This window comes from Tyto alba, unplaced genomic scaffold, assembly GCF_018691265.1.
Source record: "Tyto alba isolate M040663 unplaced genomic scaffold, T.alba_DEE_v4.0 Super-Scaffold_1, whole genome shotgun sequence".
Taxonomy (NCBI): domain Eukaryota; kingdom Metazoa; phylum Chordata; class Aves; order Strigiformes; family Tytonidae; genus Tyto; species Tyto alba.
Window position 1 is genome coordinate 34,695,616 of NW_024881261.1, and position 24,110 is coordinate 34,719,725.

At 40.9% G+C, this 24,110-nt stretch overlaps 1 protein-coding gene across 4 annotated transcripts in view; it reads right to left on the minus strand.

The window, feature by feature from the left end:
• The window catches only part of JMJD1C (jumonji domain containing 1C), a 167,695-nt gene that overhangs the window by 10,192 nt on the left and 133,393 nt on the right, over nucleotides 1–24,110 (minus strand). For all 4 annotated transcript variants that reach the window (XM_032994618.2, XM_032994620.2, XM_042792919.1 and 1 more), the window contains 17 exons: nucleotides 23,009–23,152; nucleotides 22,698–22,890; nucleotides 20,935–22,610; nucleotides 17,684–17,856; nucleotides 15,152–17,361; nucleotides 11,963–12,164; nucleotides 10,074–10,288; nucleotides 8,906–9,058; nucleotides 5,968–6,057; nucleotides 4,515–4,642; nucleotides 4,120–4,333; nucleotides 3,423–3,637; nucleotides 2,681–2,959; nucleotides 2,119–2,287; nucleotides 1,616–1,706; nucleotides 1,376–1,506; nucleotides 95–217 (listed from right to left, as the gene is read on the minus strand). In XM_032994618.2, the coding sequence (XP_032850509.2) occupies nucleotides 95–217; nucleotides 1,376–1,506; nucleotides 1,616–1,706; nucleotides 2,119–2,287; nucleotides 2,681–2,959; nucleotides 3,423–3,637; nucleotides 4,120–4,333; nucleotides 4,515–4,642; nucleotides 5,968–6,057; nucleotides 8,906–9,058; nucleotides 10,074–10,288; nucleotides 11,963–12,164; nucleotides 15,152–17,361; nucleotides 17,684–17,856; nucleotides 20,935–22,610; nucleotides 22,698–22,890; nucleotides 23,009–23,152 (6,406 nt within the window). The remainder of the gene's footprint in view (nucleotides 1–94; nucleotides 218–1,375; nucleotides 1,507–1,615; nucleotides 1,707–2,118; nucleotides 2,288–2,680; nucleotides 2,960–3,422; nucleotides 3,638–4,119; nucleotides 4,334–4,514; nucleotides 4,643–5,967; nucleotides 6,058–8,905; nucleotides 9,059–10,073; nucleotides 10,289–11,962; nucleotides 12,165–15,151; nucleotides 17,362–17,683; nucleotides 17,857–20,934; nucleotides 22,611–22,697; nucleotides 22,891–23,008; nucleotides 23,153–24,110) is intronic.

The following is a 24,110-nucleotide window of genomic DNA, read 5'->3' on the forward strand; positions in this document are numbered from 1 at the left end:
ATATCTTTCATCTGCTTCAGAAGAACAGTGTCAATTTTAAAAGCAACAGACCATTCAGCCCATCTACACCTCTTACAGTGAACTTTCCCTTTACCTGATTTGGAAAGTACTCCATTTCCTTTTGCTATACCAACGTAAACAAGGATGTTCACGACATCAGAAACTTCAATATGGAGATTTGTGGTTCCTACATCATGGTCTTTAGTAGCAGCCACACCTGTGTTATAAGATAAAATTAAGATGTGTTGGATTGCATATTCACCTTCAAATAGAAACGTGCAACAGCTAACTGAAGAAATTTCTGAGAGTACACTAAGCATCACAGAAAAACGTTTTATGCACAGACAGGCTTCAGTGCGAAAATACCCAGATATGCAAACTACAAACATGCTTTTGTTTTGCTTGCTAAACAAGAAAATGTTACTTTTTAACAAAGACCTCCAGATATCTCTCAGCACAGGTAACTGTCCCTATGTAGCAGTTGTGTCAGAACAGAAGACATTTCAGCAGAATCATCAAAGACATTGCCTGACCACCATGTTCCTTTCCAACCTTTCACATTGTTCAGAGCAGAATGTGAGTACAATGAATACACAAGGTTATCAATTCAAATGCGTCACTTTTTTGCCTGGCTGTAGGCTGAGTTCCTAATCAAAAGAAATCCCCAAGCAAAGAGGAAAATTAATTTTAGTTCTAAGAGGTGAAAACACACATGCTTAAGTCAAAACGACATTTCAAAACACTAAGCCTTGCGATAGTATTACATGGAAGTCTCATTAATGATTCAATTCTTCAGATCCATGTCTTGATCATTATCACAAATATGTTTATTTCAAAGGACATCTGGAGAACTTTTTAAATCAAAGCCATCGTGCTGCGAAGTACAACTTATTTATTGTCTATTACAGCAATTTGTAAAACAGAAGTGAACAAATTTGTTTGCAAAAGTAGGAGCAGCTGGAAAAGGTCTGAGGGAAACAACCTTTTCTAGACAGGTTTGAGTGTACAGCATAGCATACAAATTATCAGAAATATGCTGAGATTTACTCATGACCAGAATTATGAACACAGTAATATTTCATTAAGTATTTCATCATACAGCATTATTAAAGACAGGATCTGTCTTTGTGTCTAAAAGCAGCTAACCATTTTATATGCTTCACACTGTAACAGCACAAGAAGAGATGGGAAGAAACGCAGAAACAAATAAAACTCTCATGGCTGATGGGTCTGCTCTGTTAATATGCAAGTCAGTCATGTGTTTCTCCTACGTTCACCCTCCAAGCGAGCTCAGCTTTCTACCAAGCACTATAACCTGTGATATTCTACACTTTTAAAGGAAGACGTAACTGCTACGCTTCCAGCGCATACTCACCATATGCACTGCACAGTCTGGGTCCCAAATCTGGACGGACAAAAAATCCTGGCAGATGAGAAGCCAAATTTAGTTTTCCTTCTGGACTACAATATTCTGGCAAAGGTAAACTTTTTAGTAAGTCCTCATATCTGGAGCAAAAAGAAAGAAGAATGTAATTGAATTTGTGTCAATACATAATGAGAAAACAAAAATAACATGGAGATTGACTTAAGAATATCTCATATTAAATTCTTATACCTTGCTGGCATCATAGCCTTGAAATCTTCACCAGAAGGCCAATCTTTCAGTTTCAGTAGAGCTGTTTCCCCATTTTTTATTTTCTGTCGTTCTGCAAGTAACACAAAAATTACTAAAAACTAATGCACTGTGGGTGTTTTACTTTATTCAACTCAAATACATAACTGAGCTTTTAACCTGTCTATAAAGATTTCATCCATGAAACAGAAGAGAATTAATTTGGAGACTCAAGAATGATACAAAACAAACTGAACTAGTTCAGGAGCAATTAAATTTGTTTGGTTTCTTAGTCAGACCTAACTACTATATGAGAGCACCTTTAATTCTGCAAAGGTAGAAAATGCAAGTTTCCATCACATCCTCTGGAAACAGATTACCTAGAGCTTTCTTTTTAAAGTAAAGTTTCTTCAAAGCGCCAAGATCCATAAAGAATATTTTGAACTGCAGTTTCTAACATTGACCATGTTCAGAATCAATGGAATAATACATTTAAAATAACTTACTTGAAACATCTTCAAAACCATCCCAGAACTCCTTGACATTGGTGTTTGAAATAATACTGTCTTTGCAATTCAAGATATCAGCTTGCTGGTTTCCAAAATCTAGACTAATTGACTCTGCTTTCCACAGGCTGAAGTTCATTTTCTTATGCATACCAGACACTAAAACAGGCTGTAAACAATAAAATAAAATTTAAAAATCAATACTTATCCTCTTGTAAGTAAACACCTCCTTCAATTAAACTGGAGTACAAATGGATCTGAAACTCACACTGAAGACCTTGGCCCTACCGAGCTGCTAACACTTCCCCCCACAGCAACCATACCCACGATGTCGTACACACACCTTCTTGGAATCTGAATCTCAGTAACAGTCATTTCTTCCTTATTATTAGCAGTTAAGTTTAAACTACATGAGGTTCATATGTAGGCTCTACCTGACAAGCTTTTGCCCACTGCTAACAATACATTTTCAAACATGGAGTTAGGCACATTTGTCCCTGAACACAACTCCCCCAGAGTTCATACTGAGGTCACTTTATAGACTGAACAGCTCAATACCTACCCTTCCTTGTTTCCAGCACTCTTTGAAGAGCTTCCAGTTGTTGTTGTTTTTATGGTCTCTGAGCCACAAAACATGCTTATCACAGATCCACGAATACTGAATATCACTGTACCGTTTACTGCAGTCATCCTGAATACATTTTCTATCATCCTTTGGCTCATCTTTTATTTCAGATTTTACATTTATCTTTGGTGCTCTATTTGGTGGAATCTTGTTTTCTACTACTGAAGCAATTATGTCATCAAGTATGTTTGGCACAGTCCTTCCACTCTTGACACTCTATCAGAAAACAAACAAAGGTATGTTTAAACAGTGTAAAAGCAAATAAAGTTAATGTCATTTGCTGCAAAAGGAATTGCAATATTTCATTACCAATCAGAAAGCGGCAGTTATCTGCTTCCTTTGTAGAAAACTGAATGTATTCTTACGTGGGAAAACTTTGAAATACAAAGTTATTATGAAACGCAATGCACTGGACTCTTCCTTTGCTTTGTCAGGTTAAGGTTTTATCTAACTTCATGGACGTTTTCTTCACAGTATGTATCAATTATCACTACATACACACATACATATAAAAAACTAAAATGTTAACGCAAACATGTGCGTGCATATAAAATTCTAATTATAAATCAGTATTTAAAGCAATGCAGCTATCAGACTGCTCCAACTACAATGTATCAAAACAAATTATAGATATTTTCAAATCCTGGTAAAAAAAAAGGTGCATCTTGTAAACACTTACTGCTGTTCCTGTAGAGTAAACTGGAGCAAAAGCAATACCAGCATCTGTAGAACCCAGACGCAGTTTGCCTGCTGTTGTAGTTAATAAATCGCGTAAGGTTGAGCCCTGCTCGTTGTTCTGGGATGCAGGAGGAGAGCTTTTACAGTTTTGGGACTCCAAATTATCCTGGTCTTTCTCTTCCTTTGAATGTTTTCCAGAGGGACATTCTTTGTTCTCTAAAACAAAAATAATCATTGGAAGTTTACACTGTTGTATCACGATACAGATATAGGAACAGCACCAGTATCCTGCATTTCATAGTGGTGGTAACATGCTGTAGCACGAGCACTTTATTCCCCTGAAAACACACCAGAGGATGAACGAGATCCTTCAAAATGCAGTCAAACAGTGTGACTGTGAAAAGGCCTCCCTCAGCATCTCAGACATGCAGCTGAGTACCTGTCACAAATGACGAGGTGCTGCAGCTGAAAATACTGCCCCGTTACACACACATTCTGTTAGTGGCTCCTCTGGTAACAGATTCTGACGCCACCAGGAGAAGGCATTGTAGTTTCAAGATTAAAATTAAAGGGGAAAAGAAAACTGTATTTTCTTTTCATTGAACAAAAAACTGAGTGAATTTTTCCTAATTAATTCAATTACGTATCACTGGTGCCCCCAAAGTCACAGGCATGGTATGACAACTTCAAGCATATACCTTTCTTTTCTTCTCTGGATTTCTGCTCTGCAAGATCAGCTAACCAATGCAGTGGTGACTGGGATTCAGGTGGTGTTAACTTGCTGTCTGAGCTTACATCACTCCTCGGACTTGTATTACCGTTTGTCTCGGACTTTTGAGGAGTATTCTGCTGTTGAGACTCAGGCATGCACAGAGAAATTTTATTACTGTGGTTAAGGACATTCTGCAAAACCTGTAAAGAACAAATTTATTTTTAAGTACGTAACTTTGCTTTAGTGTACTTCAAAGACAAGGCTGGCATTTAACCACTGTATATGCAAATTAAAAGGCAACTGCTACTAGTGAAATACAAAAATCCACAAGAATCAGAACACCTGAACAAACTGCAATGTATACACACATTTTAGACTCACCTGAGACACACCGTTCATTGCAGGGAGCTTGCCAGCTTGTGTGCTCTGTTTGCTGGTACACTGACAATGGGATTTAATTTCAAATTTTTCTCTAATATTGTGCATAGCATCTAAAAGATCTGTCAAAACTAGAACACAGTGAAGAAGAAAACCATCAGCAGCTCTCAATCATTTTGTGACACTCTTTACCAGACACAATGATGCTAAAATGCTATCTGCAAATCTTTTAAAAATTTAAACTATTAAAAATGCTAAATTTAACACTCAAAAATACTGTAGCAAAACTGTCCAGTTTACCTTAAAGCTCGTGCAGGAAGAAACAAGGTCTTTAATTAAATAATGGCACACTACTCTTGCGAACAATCTAACCTTCACTCTGCATTCCCACTGCATGGCACACACCAAGCAAGCCAGTCATTATTTACTCCTCGTTCAAGGGGTGCATCATTGCTTCATTTAATAAAACCATCAAGCTACAGATTGAAGTGAGCCACGTGTTGACAAAAAAATTAGTATGTGATCATCTAATTTAAGACTGGTTTGGTAATGGGTATGCGTAGAACAAAACTGACGTTATGTAAGCAGAATTCACTGTGCTGTTTCCAGGTGAGTCGTTCACTTCACAATTTCAAATTAAAACCAGTTTCAGTCTGGAACCTGTTCTGGGGAACGTCACAATTTGAATTTATTATGGAATCTAACCAACCTTCATTTCTACCTGAACTAACATGCAACAACCCATAAAATAATGACTGGGTCTGCATTTCCAGATTGAAATAACTTGGCAATTTACTTAACAAGTTAAAGGGCACATCTCAGTTTTCCATTCTCCGCTCTGCATCAATGCTGCCAAAGATCTCAAGGAAAGTTGTGCTAACAACAATCACCACACCTAACTGCACTTCTTCATAAAACTTACTTGGTTCTAAGAAAATTTCTGAATTTAGGTGGGTTTTGGATTACTTTTTCATTTATCATAAGCTCCTTCACTGTGTTTTGCTTCAAGATGCTCAATCAGATGTTCAACCAAAACCACAGATGAACCTTTTGTTTTTTGGGTAGGCAGGGGGGACAGAGAACAGTGAAAAACAAATCCCCCCAAATCTGTTGCTCCTTAGGAGTACTATTCTAAGATTTTCTCCTAATGGCTAAGTTCAGATTTACTCAGTTTATTCTGCTCTGAAAAGGTATAAAACAGTCACAACAAACACCATGAATTTCATCACTGCCTGCTCCCAAAACCCCTTCAGACATCTGTCAGCATACTCTTCCTCTCTTCTTCATCTGTGCCCCCTGTGGTTAACTGCCCAGAATCACTTGCCTTCCTGCAATGGTTTGACACCATCTGCAGGTTTTTAAATGGAAAATCAGGAGTTTCAAGAAACAACGCTGGCCTCTCTTCACAGAAAGACCTGGATAAAAATACAACCTGTTTGTTTCCAAGTGGTCTTACCAGAGCCTGGAATAATCTGTGTTGGCATCAGGTGTTTGTGGTCATGAGGCTGTCCCTTCACACACTTCATCCAGGCATATAACTCCTTATCTGCAAAATAACATTGCCAACTGCTTTACTTAGAGTGGTACACAGAGCTAACTAATGTTTTTCATGTTTGCTTTAGTCAGAAATGGTTTTCTACACATACTGCAAAGTCTTCTGTCTCGGTATCCTGTATGACAAAGATTTGCATACAACAGCTACTTTTCACAATAAGGAAAAATAAACAGTTTTGACAATACTGAAATTGGAAATAGCTGCATCTGTAACACAGACCCTTGACAACAACCTCAAAGTTTTGAAGTATATTCCCTGTATTACTTTTAGCGAGTTGCCAATTTAGCATAAGCTGAAATCCTTCACAGTTGCTGCTGAGGCAGTGAGACTCCCTTGGTGAATTCTAGCACAGAAGAGAGGCACAATTATGCTGCGATTGTATGGTTCATTTGACACAATCCACGCTCCAACGAGAAGTGGCTGTCTTCAACCAGAGTGGTCCAAACAAGCCAGGAAGATGAACTTTTAACTGAATCAACTCTCTGATTTGGCCTACCATGCAGCTGCACTAACGCTACTGGTGGCACAAAGGAGAGGGAAGTTGCATCATGGGTTTATGTCAGATTAAAGCAGCCATGAAACCACAAGTCTGTATGTACCGGTTGAAAATCACCTGTGGCTGCAGAGAGGGCCTAACTGGTAGGAGAGAGAAGCTTTCTATAAAGTTTCAGGAAGACTGTCCCTGCCAGAAAAATATGCAGTGTAAAGACGAGACAGAGAAAGAATGAGAGCAAAATATGTCTAGCCAAGCAACTGCTCACGGATCTGCTATGTGGTTTTGGGGCAGAAATAGGAATGCAATTTCTCTTACAACCCCAGATTTGTATCCTATCCACTGAACTGCTAGTTTTGAGACTCTTCAAATCTTTTTACTAATTTGCTCAGCTATAGCAATGTAACTAAGGAGTACACTAAAGGAAGCATTTAGCACATTTAAAGCATTATTTTCTTACACTGTAATGGACATACAATATACAGAATGTTCCTTTCGGATAAATGTGAGATGTTAGCTATTTTGTAGCTTTTGTAACTCCTAAAACATTAAAATACTTAACTGGTCATGAACATAAACCAAATCAAAAATCAATAGAGCATATATCTACTTAACGTGTTTTCACACTGAAATGCCCTAACATGGCATTTCACTTGATGGTGCCATGAACTGTCTGAATGTAACAACGGACGCACATTCATTCATTCATTCATGTAGTAAAGTAATGAGAGAAGTCATTGATAAGTATCTGAATATGGAATATTTAAACCTCGAACATTCCTGCTGAAGCAGGGGGAAACCAGTGTATTCTCCGTTACATTTAGCAACTGTAAAAACAACTACTGGTTCCAGGAAAAATGGTGTAATATAAAGTTCTATTATATATAGAGATGGGTGGGTGGTTCTGAACTTTGCAGGAAAGTACCAAAGGAGAGACACAGTTGACACAAATCCTACAGCATCATTAGAAATAAAGCCGCAGAGAGAGAAGCTATCGCACTTCTGCTTTTGCATGTAATGCTGTGATGAACAGTAAAGAGAAAGTCTTCCCTGTTAGAAGACTGAAAAGAGGCCCGCTTCTGTATACTGCTTTTTCAAGCTTTGAAGACATTTTACTAAAGTTTTCCTGGCTGGTCAACACGTACACTATAAAAAGCCTCTGACTGCATGTTCCCACTAGGGTAAATAATGTTCGGCGTATATCCCAAGCCACGTCAGATGGATGCACACACATGCGCACACACAGACTTAAGCCAGTTAAAAGCTGCTGAAGCAGCCTCCAGCATTAAACATTAACAACTGTTCCTGGTGTTGGAAAACACTGACATTAGTTCCCTAGAAACTTGAGGCTTTGATGGAAGTCTCTGGGAACATTCTATAACCGCAGCGTAGGAGGCCTCTCACTGCAAGCCAAGGACAAAGTGGCTGAATCTCTCCATTTATTAAAGATTTGCCATCTAACAGTTAAACTTCATTTTACTAACATTTCACATCTGTGACACGATGCTGCTATGACAATCGTGGAACTGCTTTTCAGAAGAGCACTATCCTTGAATCGGTTCCTGGCGCAGCGTCTGACCGCAGGACTGTGCCAGGGCACGGCGCCCGCCACCCAGGGGAAGGCAGGCCTTTCCAGCAAGCAGCCTGAGCACCAACATCACAGCTGAGGGCTGGATGACCAGATCAATCTTCCAAGCCATTCCTCCTTTCAGCTGCAACCAGGCTGGGTCACTCAGAAATCACAGGTTTGCAAGCCAGTCCTGTTCTACTTCTCTACAGACTAAACCAGACATTTCCATTAAAGCACAGGAATTAGTTTAAACCGAGGATGCATGTAGGCTGCTGGATTGTGAAACCTCCATTAACACTCATTTTAAATACTATGCGAAATATTTGTCTCCATCTCTTCTGTAATCAAAAAGTAGGCTGTTAAGTCAATGTGAAAAACCATGTACTACTTAAGGGAAGACTCCAGAAAGCACTCCAATCAAGGCAAGTCTTAACAGCAATGAGTTACCATAAAGCAGGGAGGTGTAATGGAGTGCCAGTCTCACAGCTGAAGAACAAGATTTAACCTTGAGGGGCAAGGCACAAACGTTCAAGACAATCCACACAAAAAGACTGAAAAGTGGACAAAGACCCAAAATAGCCCCCACAGCAATTGCTTTCTGAATGACTCATTCTATATCTACCAACAAAAAAAGGAGAAAAAGATCTAAGAGAAACCAAAGCACACAAGAAGTAATTTAACACTTTACAGAAAGGCAGTTACACTAGTGGATCAGCATCTCTACAACAAATGAGAATAAACAGCCTTTACAATGCTCTAGTTCATCAAGAACTGACCTCTAGAACTTTTTCTTTCCTTTGCCTTGTAACAATCTAGGCAGACCACAAATCCACATTTTTGGCAGACCCAATGAATGTTAAATAATGTGGCTTCACATGCATCACACATCTCACGGACTCCTCTCACCGCTCTCTTCCATGCAATTTTGGCTGAAATACAAAATAAGCAGAATAAAAGGACTGAGATTTAAATGCAAAGCACAGAATGAATAGTCTTTATAAATGAAGTATTCGCAATTTTCCCCTCAGAAGCAACTGAGTGTGGAAGGAGGAAAGTGATCCTTCATAAATAGACCATCAACATCTACCCCCTTAGTTGTATTACACAGCTTCCCCATCAATGCTACAATAAATACACTATAAAGAAATTTAAAGTATCCAAAAAACACAGACTGAAGTAATACAAAAAGAATATGTCTGCTCAACATGAATGGGTTGCAAGTACAAAGAACTTCTTTAACATATACTTTTAACCCCAATGCAAAGCAGCAAGCTGTTTTTTTTTCACCCACCTGCCTATGGGACACGTTTAATCTCAAGAGCAGCCAAACTGGTGAGCTGGACAGCTCAAGTTGGCAGGAGGGGAGGGAGGTGCCCGTCCTGGAGACCTGGCTGGTACTTCTGCTTTCTGCTCCACCTCCTCCTTCCATTGCCTGGAATTAGTGGAGCCAGCAGCCCGTTTCCAGCCTGTGCCCATCTGCCGTGGGCCAGAAGGACGGACTAACTGTGGCTTTGGTGGGGAGGAGGCGGCAGTGTTAGCACATGCTCCGCAGGGCCCACGCTGTCATATTATTCTGCTTTGTTTTGGGAAGGAGACACGTCAGAAACACAATGTCTGTTGGCAGGAGTCGGTACCTGGCTCGCTGCAGGCCTTGGCTTGGAGCTGGCTGCTCTGGCTGGAGAGCTGGAGGCCAAGCTGGGAACCGGGGCTGCTCCAAAACCCAACAGCAGCCTGGCCCCGGCCCTGGCCTGGCACAGCCACCAGCACAGGGAGGGGGAATGGGCTGGCCCACTGAGGAAGGTCCCTGCCCCTTCCCGACATACCCTCTTACAAAACAGCCTAGGAAAATCCAACACGACAGGCCCATGAACCACCCAAAAAGCAATGGGTCACGCTGAACACAGACACTCGAGTACAAACGCTCTCAAGTTGAGGTTTCCTTACCGTCTTTTTTCACCCAGGACATGGCTGTTTTCTCAGATGTTACTAACTGACAAAATTTATCACCTATGATATCTAGAATGTATTTAGAAGTTTCTAGGTCCAGTTCATCATCTTCATAGTTTTCATGTGTCCATAAACTCAGTGCTTCATCATCATATTGATCAGGAGAAGAGAAACCATCTATCCTAACCACTCCATTCTTACTAAAAGATAACCTAAAAATGAAAACAGATAGTTTAACTGCATGTATCATTACAGTCTGTGACTTACAGTTTACTTGCTAATTTACCTTACTGCTCAAGTCTTACAACAAATAAGTTTTCCTTACCTTCTCTAGCATCCTGCCATATTCTTAAATTTAAAAGTAAGTCCTACTGCCAAAAAGGGTTTTAAAATTAACAGTAAGGAAGCATGAAAACTAAAAGTAACTTTTTAGCACTTCTTGCATTCTGTTTACTCATCATTCTCTCTGTAACATTTGTTTCTGCTTTAAAATTGCAGACAGAAAAGTTCTCCTCTTCCTCACCTGTAGTCTGACACATGTTTTCTAATCTTTCTATCCTACTGCTCTCATACTCAGAAAAATGGAGTTCAAACACTATATTTAAGTCTTTCTGGGCAGAACAAATCACTAATACAAAATAACGTTTTTTGTATCTGCTCATTTCTGACCTTTAAAATAACTACAGGTTTTCCTGTTATCCTACCTGATGCCATTCCACTAACCCTAGCTATAGTTAGTCTATTTTTAAGCAGTAACAATTAATAATTCCATCTTGCATAATACTTGATAATTCATTATACATATGCGATTACTGTACCAGTTAAGGAATTTTACAGCAAGGCCAGTAAAACAGTCCTGAGTTCAGAACTAAGTAACAAAAATTATATTTAGATATGCATTTAATGAAAAAGAAGAAATTATGAATTTTCAGTCACAACAACTTTCAACAGTAATGCAAACCTTGTTTACAGTTCAAGCCCTGCTATCTAAATGCAATGAAAATAACTGAACTACTGTAAAATTTACAATATATTCAAAACATGAGAATTTTTAAATTCCATAACAGCGTTTTAAAATGTTGGCAACTTTACCACTGATGTTCTCTACTTTATACAGGAGAGAAAAAACACCCAAACCTGACACTGCCACATTAGGAAGCAAGTATTCTTATGCAGAAGGTATTTTGAGTCCAACCCAGGGAACAATTCCTGTAGGACTACTAACTCTTGCAACTAAAGCTTCATTATAAAAAATTAAACCCAATCTAGGGAACAATTTCCTGTCCAAAACAAGTTGGATATATACTGACAACACAGCCCACGTGTAAATTAAAGCCATGTTGTTCTGTCTCTAAGGCTGTGATGCCCGCACCATGTCAGGTACACGGCATCCTGGGAAATTTTCTTCACTGCTTGTGAGTTTACCTTGATTGGTCATTAACTGTGAAAAAGAAGGTCGCAACTCCTCCATCCTCATAAAATGCCCAAAAAACTTTGAGCAGCATTCCCACCACATACTGGCATAAGAACAATTACGAATAAGAGCAACTCTGCGGTTGTGCAACTTGTCCAGAGTAACTGAAGCTTGCCTTTTGAAAATCCCACTTCAAATGTCAGACACCTGTGTAATGGTGATGGGCTGTATTTTCTGCTTGCCTAAGGTACAGTGGGCAGCTGTTCTGATGTCTTTGCTATAAAGCTTTAAAAAGCAATGAAGTCAATCCACAAAAGAAATAAGAAATACAAATGTAAATACTGTTAAATTAGACAGTGTCTTTTATCAGGCAGACTGACTGAGCCAGAAAAATCAGACAAGCTTTCAAGCATGCAAGTCCTTACTTTTAAAAGTTAAAGCATCACATTATCAGGAAAACAGCTGTACTTACCGCCGAAAGTAGTAAAATCTACAAAATACTGGTGAGTGAGTTGGTTCTTCTCCTTTCTTACTTCTTATTAACCTACATTCTCTGCATTTTTGCAAATTTGGTCCTATTTCGGAGCAAGAATCATCCTGCAAAAAGGACTCTCCCGTTTGCTTCAGCTTCTTTACTTTGCGCCAGTCTTTTAACACTGAGCGAGGTATACCAGCTGCAAAAGTAAGGAGGGTTTCACATGAGGCAGTGGCAGCCCTTATTTGCAGAGCCCAGTCAGATCAGCCAGTGTTCAATACTTCTGAAAGTACATTTGTTACCTGCATAACATATTTCATTATTACTTCCATTTGTCCATCTGTCAGCTCCGAAGTTCAAAAAGCAGAGCTACCAATTAGACTTACACAAGCAGGAGCACAGTTAACTACCTGCTGATCTACCAGGAATACCCAGGACACTGTATTTTCTCTTATGTTAGGTGTATCGTTCACCAAATATTCCACTGAAATCATCTTCAGAATCCCTTTCTTACAAAACAAGCAAAGAAATACAATACCACAAGAAAGAAAGGATTGAATTATGTTTCAAGTGAAGATGTATGCAAAAAAGGCAACAATTTAATGAATGAAAGCAGAGCTTAAAAAAAAAAATTGTACTACTTCATAACTTATTTTTGCTGAGAGTTACAGATATAATTACAGAAGAGCAGCTCTATTCACATGTAACTCATCTGAACTTAATGTAAAATATCCGGCATAAGGAAGAACAGACTCCATTTACTCTCTGTCAAGTTTGTTCACTTTGCAAGGCTAAGCAGTACAATTCTATTTTCGATATGAAAGTCAGCAGATCTGACACTGAGTAACACGAGGAGCAAATCTATTGAGTAATATGTGCAATTTTCACATACAGAGTTTGAAACTGAACCCTGTTGTTATTTAACCAGGCTTTCATTTTAATGACTTTTAAAAGTGGCACCAGTTTTATCTGCAAATAGATAGAAGCATTTGTCATTTCATCTACCACTACTCTTGAAAGTTCATGTCCTGTAAACAGAGATCTGATGTAGGATGATAGAGCGGTCAGGGTGCTAACTCTGGACTTGGTACCTGGGTTCAGATCTGCATTTTGCCAGAAATTACTTGTGCAAACTTTGCAAGTGGCAGACTGCTTATGCCTCAGTTCACGGCCTACAAAATGCATACCCAACTCAGACCAGGAGTATGATGGTAACCGGATTAAAACCTGGCAGCAGAAAAGGCTGAAGTACAGGTTTGCTACCTTAGAACCAGGGATCCTGGTGTGTTATCTGGGAGCTGCTAGACTCTGAGCTCTGTGGGCAGGAACTTGGAAGACCCCCAACGCTTGCAGGACTGTAAAATGCCTTGCTTTGCAGGAGGGAGCCCCGCAGCCCGGAGCTCTGAGCGCCCTGGCTAGCACACAGGCTCCTGGGGCTTTCCCAAACGGCATCGGGACAAAGCAGTTTCCAACCCTGGCAGGATCCAGATACCACCCATGTTGCAAAACTACCACCGAGCCCCAGATCCTGAAGCATAGTTATCTTCAGCCACCTACAGGGAGCCCAGGCAGCCATCCCATGGGAACCTGTTCTTCACTGAAATTTCCTCAAGGTTGACTATGTTTTTGTATAAATCTTTGTGGAAAGACCTTTTCGTAATAAAATCTCTGACTGGCGTGCTCTCAGAAATTGTAACAAAGCTCCCCCAAGCTAAACTGACAGGAGTATCAGAAATGCCTATCTATTTAATGGGTCGAGTAGGAGAAACGGACAAAAAGACCCCAGGTCTATTGGCATTTTGAGCGAGGACAGCAAGCACAAGAAGCTGCTACCACGGGGCAGGCCCAACCTGTTAACGTGCAGGACACAGGCTGTGTGATTCACAATAGAATGTAACACCAACTCCTACCCACTTCCTGACCAAAGTTCCATGAAACAGGTCCATACCGTATTATCATATATCACTTTTACAGTCAGGTACCGTTAGCCAAAACAAGAAGTCACTGACTTCCCTTGGGTAAGTAATCCTCCTACAACAAACCCACAAAAAAATCTTTTGCAACAATATAAAGGTCATAAAGACCTAACATGCTACATGTATCTATTCACAGTTCACTTTCAGAAGTGAAACCAAGAAAGACTTTATAGGCACTTTCTCCTTGATCTTCCCTGTAGCTGGGGGGAGGGGGAAGAGTAATAGTACTATCACTGGACCCAAGCCAGTATACTTCAGACATACTGCAACACTTCCAGCACCCAGTAGAACTTAGGGATCAAGCACTCTCAGGTACCAGAAGAGTAACTTTATACACTAGGTAGTGAAAAGTCAGAGAATGTAATTACAGGGAGCAATACTCATTTTCTTACTACCTGTACTTAAAAATACTTGCAAAAAGTAATTTAATGGTAGACTTTCTCATACTCAAGCAGAACAAAGACAAATAAATGGTCCTTGAAGAATAAATTGGGATAAAAAATAAGGTAAGTTCTTAAATAAAATCCCTTACGTTGGCAAACCAGTTTTTCTTTTCAGATAAATCTAGTTACAATAGGCTACATGCTACAGTATTACATTTAAATTGAAATTTGTATTTCCCTAAATTTCTTTATTCCTTAAACAAGAGGGATGTTAACACCATGTAATACACATGCTAGTTAGGAATGTGAAACAACTCTCCCTCAAACCTTCCATTAAATTAACCAAATCATAACAGAGTGGCATCAGGCTCTCAAGGAACTGCCTCTGGCTTTCTGATCAAAGGATGAATTAAAGTTCAACAATAGAGAATCTCTCCCTCCAGTAGTGTTCTAAAAATAAATGCACTGCATCTTTTTAAAAAATAAATAAATAAATACATATACACACACACACATATCAATACAAGTGGCACAACTACATGCACCAGTGTCTTGAGTTCTGATGGACAGCATAAACCAGTTTGTTTACTGCTTATTTTTAGTTTTAGGCCAAGAGCCAGTTTGTTAACACATATATACAAAACGCTGAATTTCTTACACCAGGATATTTCAAATAGCCTCGAGACAGGTAAATCTGGACCTACTCATTCACACAAGTACGCTTCTTCACTCTTTTCCCAGCAATCAGGCATGACAAACCCTCCAGGATTAACACTGTTAAGACTTCACATTAGTCTGTCTCTCCCAAATCAGATTAGTATACTCACTGCTGTTACTGCCGCTCTGTAACTTCAGCTTGCTTTTTTCTTTGGCACTCCTGCTAAGAACACCATTCGGTTTCACTTCTTCCTCTGTATCACCCTTTTTTTTCTGCAAGTCGTTTTGTTTCTTTTTGTAAGTTGGCTTGGGCTGCCGTTTAGTCCTTTGCTCTGACTTGCTCTCACTTTCATCAGAGTCTCCGCTTTCAGAGCCAGACTCGTAAGTTCGTTTTGCTTTTCTCCTAGGGTGCTTATCTTCCTTCGCAAGCTTATCTGCCAAGATTTTACTATCTATGTTATTTTGCAAATCATTTGATGTAGAAGCTATTAAATTGACAGTACATGGCTTAATAATTTCTGAAACGCTGTTCCCTGAATTCTCCTTTTTATTAGTGTTTTTATCTTCCTCCGAATGCCTTGTTAGCCAAGCCTTTTTCAGTTTAGTGTGGTAGTTTGGCTGACTCGTCTGGGAAGTTTGCCCACTGCCTACAGAGTTCGCTTTGTTTATTGTATTACAGACGATAGCACTGTCTAGGGAGAGAGAGGTTGAAAATGTCTGATTTTTCACAGAGTTGGACTCGGTCTCACTGGCGTTACTACTTTTAAACTGAGCTGCAGCCAACGCTGCCTTGTGCTTTTTCAAATGGACAAAGTCAGTGGAGGTGGAGAATCCCGAGCTGGGCTGAGCAGCGCTGCCTGTCTTGCCAGCGGCGGGCGTAACCGGAGCTGGAGTGCTGACCTTGCATTCCGGGGCCTGCGCCACGGCCTGACTGGCTGCTCGCGAGGCGGTACACTCCAGCGGCGCGCAGGCCAACACCGTGCTCGATAAGGAGTAAGTCACTTCTGAACTACCCCAGCTCGACACGCTGGTAGTTGTTGCTGCTGATGCAGTGACATCCGTTTTGGTACTGCAGATCAGAGTTGTGGTAGGGGTGACAGCACGAGGAATGCTGCCTTGCGAGACAGCTGGAAATTTCTTTTCATACTGTGTGCGAGCACTGTCTGAGTTCATATTTGGCAGAATGATCCTTCCAGTCTCCCTGGCTTCCACTGTTTTCAGGCAATCTGCTTGATTTGTCACAGCTGAAGATCTCTCACTCACTCGATCTTTGGAAGCAGACTGCATTACTGGTCCGCTATCGTATTTCGTGCTCGAAGGAGGACGCACAATAACAGATGCTGTAGCGGATTGTGACTTTACACTCGTTCTTTCCATGTGCCAATCCACTTTTTCGTTACTTGGGGCATTACTGGACTTCCACATTTCTGACAAATTCTGTTCAGAAGCGCCCTTGTAAACAGTCTGAGCTTCCTTCGGCTCTGGTACTAAAGTTGGTGGTTTCTGCAACTCCTGTATTTTGCCACCCCCAGCATTAACTGGTTGAACTGGGGTTAGAGTCGGAGGTGAAAGGCTGCTATAGCTGCTTTCCTTCTTCTCCAGGTTCTGGTGCACAGGGGGGTGAAACACAGGGGCTCTGTGCAAGGCAGGCATACTCCGGAGTGTATTTGAAGACGAGATCGACAACTGAGTAGGGCTCCTGCTGTCACTTCTAAAAGAATTTACAGAGTGGGACTGCAATGACTGTGAAAGCTGCTCGGGTATCTTGCTTGCGGAGCCTTCGCTCTCTGGTTGGTGCTTAATTAAAGGTGGAGGTTTTGAAAGAGAAGAAATGTAAGAGGGCAGAGATTGGGGACTAGTTGCTGTTGAAGGACAATTAGTTTGCTTATCAACATATGCACTTGAAGTTTCCTTTGACGGGTACGATCTTGGTGGTTCATTTACTACACTGTTAGACAAGGTAGTGAAATAGTTACTCTGCGGCAAACTCTGTGGAACCGAATGCTTCATTTTATACAGTTCTGACACAGAGCGTTCAGCGTCTTTGTCGTATTTTACTGAATGGCTTTTGGGACTTGAAGATAAGGACGTTACTCTGGAATAGTTCTCTCTCTCTCCCTCCAGTCCCTTAATTTTGGCTGTAAAAGGAGCAACTTCAATACTTTCTTGGAGTATCCGTCTGTGTTCTTCTTTGTATTTGCTCAGTCGCTCCCCAGTCTCCTGTGGTGGCCTTGGCAGCTGGTTCAACATTGGATCTGCAAAATGTCTGTGCATATGGCTCTCCTTTGCTGTCTGCGTTCTGCTTTGCTCTAGCTCCGTCTTCACTGGTGCAGTCGTAACAGAACGTAAAGGTTCGATAAACGCTTTCCTCTCCAGTTCTCTGAAAAAGGTTAAGCAGACACAGGTTAGTCTGAATGTAGTGCAACGTGCTTAACAGAAGACCTTTCTTCCCATGCTCCGAACAAAGTTACCTATTAACACAAAATAAACTTTTCTTTATATTGGGTACAATTTTCAACAGTCTTCAGATGAGTCAGGAACTCAAATACCATTCCATGTCAACAGGGCAGAGTCTGTTTTGCAGCACACTGCTTTTCCCTATCATAGGCACTCACGTTTACAAATAAACTAAACTGAAGCTAGGAGACCATGTCAGCTGCTGAAATGTACCCTCTCACAACAGAGTTAAACAGCAAACTTACTCTTTGTGATGCTCTACGATACTTTTGGACAACGGGGGGCTGGAATGAGTTGTCAGTTTGAGAGGCCGAAGGGGATCTGCACTGGATGGTCGCACAGGAATGTGACTCAGTAAACCAAGGCCGTCAGCTGAGGTCACCGGGGTGGGCTGGTGTAACCACGGGCTGGGAGTATTCTGTTAACACCAAACAAAACAAAAAAATAAAATCAGATTTCAAAATAATCATGGGACCACAAGAGTTACTATATCAAGTCCTACCAATGATCAGAGTGAGGGAATGTACTTCAGCACCAAATCATACATGGCAAAGAAAATTTAACATTTTAGGTCGCTCTTTGACCTGGTAGAACATCTGATTGTACTTCCCCTGGACTTGCAGCATATAGAATAGTTTACACATTTCAGAAGCATTCTTACAATGGTTAATTTTCAAGTATTCAGCATGAATAGTTACTTCTAGAACAGCATCTCAAGCTCATCAAAATTAGCAAACCAATGACAGCCTGACAGCACTTCAGTTACTAGTAAACAGACCATTAGCTCTTCAATGAATTGTGAAGAAGTATTTATTTCAAAAGACAAATACCATTCAGTATTATTTCTGGAAAATAACTACTTCCAGCTTCGTAACAGATCTCAATATATGGGACAGAAGTATCTCTTTCCTGCATGGTTCCTCTCCTCCCCCCAACCAAATGATTAAGTATGATAATCCAAATTAATCTGCTTTATTTTGCCAGGCATTTTTATTTGGCATGATTTCATCATCGGCATGGTATTAAAACCACAAATGTGCACACCTGCCATACTTTGCAGCATGGCAAACATACAGTATGCACGGTTTTGTGCTGTGTACCCATATACTCAAAAGGTGGGCAATACCAACCTCCTCATTTACACACACCGCAATAGTCTTAATTTATGGAACTGGTTTTTAATTGACTACTTGGGCAAGTTTCTATTTTCGTATCTTCTCTGGAACTTGTGTAACAACTCTGCAGAACAGACAAGAGCAGCTCTTTGTCTGTCTCCCCTTTCCCTCTCTTCCCTGAGACCTGCTTACGAGAAGCACGTGTAGAGGAGCGGAAAGGCAGGGCACCTGGCTGAAGTGGTCCCCAACATGCTAGAGACCAGCCAAGAAGGGACTGGAACAAGAGCAAGCAGAGCTCTCGTGCACCCCAAAGCCTCCCAGTGCTGCTTTACCCTAACTCCCGGCAGTGCCCAGAACTTCTTTCCCCTGCTCTGTTCCTCACCAGTCCATCCCTCTCCTTCTCCCCAGTCTGGGCAACTCCCAGTCCAGAACTGCTGCAGCAGAGGGCGAGCCAAGAGCTCTCATGACACACACACACACAGAGCACAGAATAGATTTGCAGGTGCTACAACTTTGAAGTTCTGATTTCTATACTTTTTGCATATTTAAAGCGACCGCTTGGGTTTGCGCTAACAGCTTTAGTGCACACATTTCCTAGGCCAGGAGTTCCCACGCTGTGGTGAGTTCCCACGAATAACCTGTAAGCTGTATTAAAGTATTATGCAAAAACGGCCCATCACCTTCTCCCTAGAGCAGCTGGGGAAATATCTGCTTGAGCACCAAGCATTGCCCAAACAGCTTCGTGACTCCACCTGCAACCATCTACAGCCCAGCCCACAGACGGGAGCTGCCACGGGCACCTGTGGGCGGTAGGAAAAGGTGGGCTTGGGGGCACTCTCCCTTTGGCACGCGGGCACGGCTCAGCCCTGAGCCCAGGGTGGCAGCAGCTGCTGCCGTTGCAGCTGAAACGCAGATCCCTTTCTGCGATCGTGGCATCCATGCAAACCGGCTTTGGAAACGCCCATTCTGGGTTTCTAAGATGTATTTAAAAAAGGCCTCCAGTGTGAGAGCCAGGAGACAAGTCACCACAAGACAATTGCCACATATCAACATAATTAAAAAGCTACGTGCCTCGGTATGCAGGGCTGCATACTTCAGGCAGCCAAAGTGAAAACAGTCTATCCTAAGTTCTTTAAAATGGACTTCAGCATGGGGTGGAGCAGGCAGCAACATGAAAAGATAAACCCACCTATCGTTTTCTCTTAGGCTTTTCTTCTCTGCTGCATTTGACTTTATCACATTTTAAGATCAAACTGTCTGTTTGGGAAGGACTTAGCCACAATGGTTTGGCTTTTCTCAAGAATGAGGCTGGGGAAGAATAGCTTTCCCCATGATGAAAAATAAAAAAATCTTTATAACCATTCAGGAACTCCAAGCTCTGACGCAAAAAGCTTACAATTTGGCAGAAGGACCACTGTCAGTGACATGCCTTTTGTGGTCCCTGTGAAAATCTGCCCAAATTAGGCCAAGTTGTAAGCCTCTAAAAATCAGCATGCACATGCTCAGTGGAGGTTTGATTGAAGCTGGCAGTAGAGCTCTCCAAAGTTTCTGTCTGCACTACACATGCTTCATCTTACACTGTTCCTCTAAGGTGCCTGCAATGAGCATGCCATATCCCAAGCCTGCAGGAGCTGAGAAAACTTTTCCTGTAATTGCCATGTCTGCCTGCCAAACGCTGCCGCCGCACTGGGCGCTAGGCTGAAAAACACAAACCATTTCTTCTGAGCCTTCAGTGGTTACACTCAGCATACAGACAGAGGAATCACCCTGACCTGAATACAGAGGAGTAGAAAGCAGATGGGAAGGCAGCGATGTGTGTCAACAGGAACAGAATGGGAGAAAGATATGCCAAGACAGGGTACACAGATAGGTGTAAAGACAAGAGAATTGGGTGTACAGTGCAAGAAAGATTTATAAATGCTGGAGTATTTCTCTTCAGAACTTCCCACTTGATTTAGTACCCTTCCATCACAGCCTTTCTCCATTGTTTAGAGAGCATACACAAAACTTACAGACGATTGTCTTCTCCCAGTATTTAACTTACACAACGCTTTTCACAGTTAGAGGTAGCAAATGTTGACCCTGTGGACCTGAAGTCCCGAACCAGCTGGCTGACCGTACTTGGTCATAAACTAAAACCAAACATCTTGTCTGTCTTTACAAAGCTTAGGAAATCAAGGTCTGCAAGAACTTCCTACTCACATCCACTGTGAGACAGCTGTGACTACTGGTTTTCCATTCCTAGCTCTCTGCCTACTCAAAAAACCCACCACCACGACACACTTGTTGCAACACAAACTACTGAATCTGTACCTAGAAAACCACTGCTGGGAGACACCAACCCCAGCTAAATACATCATTAAGAAATGAGCTCAACTTACCCTTCTCAAGGAAGCCTCTGCGTTAACAGGAGTTTCTGGGTGGACCCATTTGGAGGAGGGTAGACCGAGTCCTGAGTAAGCATGTGTTCCGTTTGGATACTGCCAAATAATTGGATAAAGCCCTAGCTGATTATAGGAAGCAGAAGGATGAGCTTGTCCAAGAAGATGTGGAGACTGGTGTTGTAACATCTGTTGCTGCTGCTGGTGTGCTAATGCCAAATGGCTTAAGCTGCTAGCATGAGCAGTCTCTAGTCGCGGATGGCCACCCAGCAAGGAGGCAGCAGGCACTCCGGGTAACACTGCAGGAAGTAGATGAGGGTGATGAACAGAATGGTGAGATGCGGTACTAAGGGGGTGAGTGTTAATAGCGGACAAGGGAGCCTGAGCTGAAGACCCAGCTAGCAGATGGGATGAACCAGTTAATGCAGGATGATGAGCGTTTGGATTTAAACAGGTTCGGTGGGATGAGGAATGCAGAGGATAATTATGCTGATGCAAATAAGGTGAAATGTGATTAGTTCCTGTTTCTTGTCCAATCAGAGTGGGGTCCCTGTACACCGTGAAATGTTCATTCTTGTCAATGATAAGAGGGCTTTTAGTAGCTTCTAAAGCACTAACTCTAGCTGGAACTGGATGAAAACTAGACCTAGGCAAATCATGATCAGTTTTACTGGCTGACCTTGTTAATCCAGTAGCATGGCTGTTTTGGGAACTAACCTTAGACTTCACAGTATCGGAAGATTGGGTGAATTTAGGCTTAACATCAGGTGACTTTGTTTTAGGATGATCAACTGAAGCACTAGGTTTTGACTTCACAGAATCAGGGACTGGACTTTGTTTATGCAGTTTACTCTCTTCTGCTAGAGAAGCTACATTTAACGAAGACATGAACGAGCCATACGGCACTTTTTCTTTTTCAGGATTTAAATGTTCATTTACTGATAACGTTTTGACAACCCCAGGTTGCATCAAATCCGTTTTGTTAACAACACTGCTAACCCAACTTTGATCAGCTTCCTGTTTCCTCGCTTCAACGAAATTTGCATTTGCAAACTGCTGTTTTAAATCGCTGCTGTGAGATTCTATTTTCTGAACCGTTTGCAAACCAAAGGTACTTGCAGCATTATCCTGGCTCTCCTTTTCAGAGTTGTTTTCATTAGTAATGTCAACAACACATTTTGGAGTAGGAGGTCTGGGTACAAACTGCTCATTTTTTAATTCCGCAGTATGATGTTTTTCTGTATTGCACTCTTGAACATGTGGATCCTTGGCATTCTGCTCATAAGGTGTTGGCTGCTCTGCTGCATGGAGTGAAGATTTTTCCTGCTGATCTAAGACGGATGACTTCAGTCTTTCTGTCTCTTCGTGTTTTTTATCCTCCTGTATGTCATCCCATGGAGACCGCCTATCTGTTAGTGTCTGTTCTACTCCCTCAACAGTTTGGGATTTTCCTTCTTCTCCATTTATCTTTGAAGTGTTCTTGCTTTTTAACTCATTTTCCGAATTTTGCTCTGAGGACGAATCTGTTAATCTTTTATTTGAAATTTCTGAGTCACTGCTCTCAGAGTAATCTGAGATATTGTCTGTCCGCAGTCTCTTCATATTTATTTTTTTTTCATCTTCTTCCGGTTTTCTTCTTTTACTAAGGAAGTGTTTATTTTTGTTCTTGGGGTTTTCTGTAAAAGATAAAAACACGTCCATCACATTTTCAGTCTAATATGGTTTTAAGAAGCTCTCCCTCCCTTTCCAATAACTGCTTTTACCTCCTCGACTTATATAATCGTATCTTTCTTCTTTCACCTTCTCTTCATCGGGCATGCTGCTATCAGAGCCTTTCCTCTTATTTGGCCGAGTATTCCTCTGCTGCTGGTGCTGGTGAGAATTCTGTTTTGGTGTTGCAGTTTGGGAATTCATTGCTGGTCTGGGACTATTTGCTTGTGCACGTGTATAATGACCCTAAAAATAATTTTGTGGTTAATGGACTTAAATACAATTTTAATTGGCGACTTTGAACATATACTTTTAATATTCACAATATACAAAAATACTTAGGTAAAAAGATAAATGTATCTACGTGAACTGTGTTGCTGTTCTGGTTGGAGCGAGACCGTCGGCGTGAAGTGATGCCAATATTTTCACCTTTCAGCAAAGAATGAACAACATCATCTAGAAAGGTCATCTGAACCATAGAAGGATCAACATTCTGAGGCTCTAACACCTGGTTTATTAAAAAAAAAAAAAAAAAAAAAAAGAAAAAATAATAATCAGATGTTCAGACACTGCCCAATCTGTATTTTCTGTATCAGTGTTCACCAGTCTATTTTGTGTGCTAAAGACTAATCAGAGAAAAGCCTACTTAATCCTGACAAGCAGAACTGACACATGACTCAACAAAGGCTGAGAACAAAGTAAAACCAAAGCAAATGTGTCTTTACATATCACTGTAAAAATACTTTTTTTTTTTAATAAGAAAAATTACCCTACCACCACTTCTCCCGCCTTCACTGACCTGTAAATTTGAAATTAAGACACTGAGCTCTTCATATAGTAACCCTTAAGTAGCAATCACAATATACAAATATTTCATAACATTTGTAAAATATACTGCACAAGCACATTACAATATTGCTTCCAACACAAACAAAACTGCTGAAAGAAACGAACCAAAATGACTGGAGAGAACTACTCCAAGACTGGCAGAGTGTTACTAGTGAGGGATATTTCAGAAAAAGGAAATGCTAACCAGATCTTATATCAATGTGTCATAAAGTGAAAAAAATATTTGAGGAAAATTAATTAGAGCAAATTAAGGGAAATAATATATTTGAGCATTAGACATCTTAAATTTTTATTGTCACACATGAGTTTGTCAGTCATTTCAACGCAGATGGGTCATTCACTATAGTAACGTTGAGTCATTACTCTGGTCTCCTGAAATAGAATTCATTACTGCCACTAAAAATACCAGTATTAATTCTTTTTATAACATCAACTTCAGAAATACAACTAAAACCCACCACAGTAAATGTAAATTAGGGCTGCAGTAAATGCTTAATTCAATAAATTGTGAAAAGTGGATATTTCAATTGCTTGGAAGAATTAATCGCTACTGCAATGCTAAGAGATTTCAGCGTTGAGAAAATAAATTCTCAACAGAGCTGACAGGGAAGACCAGT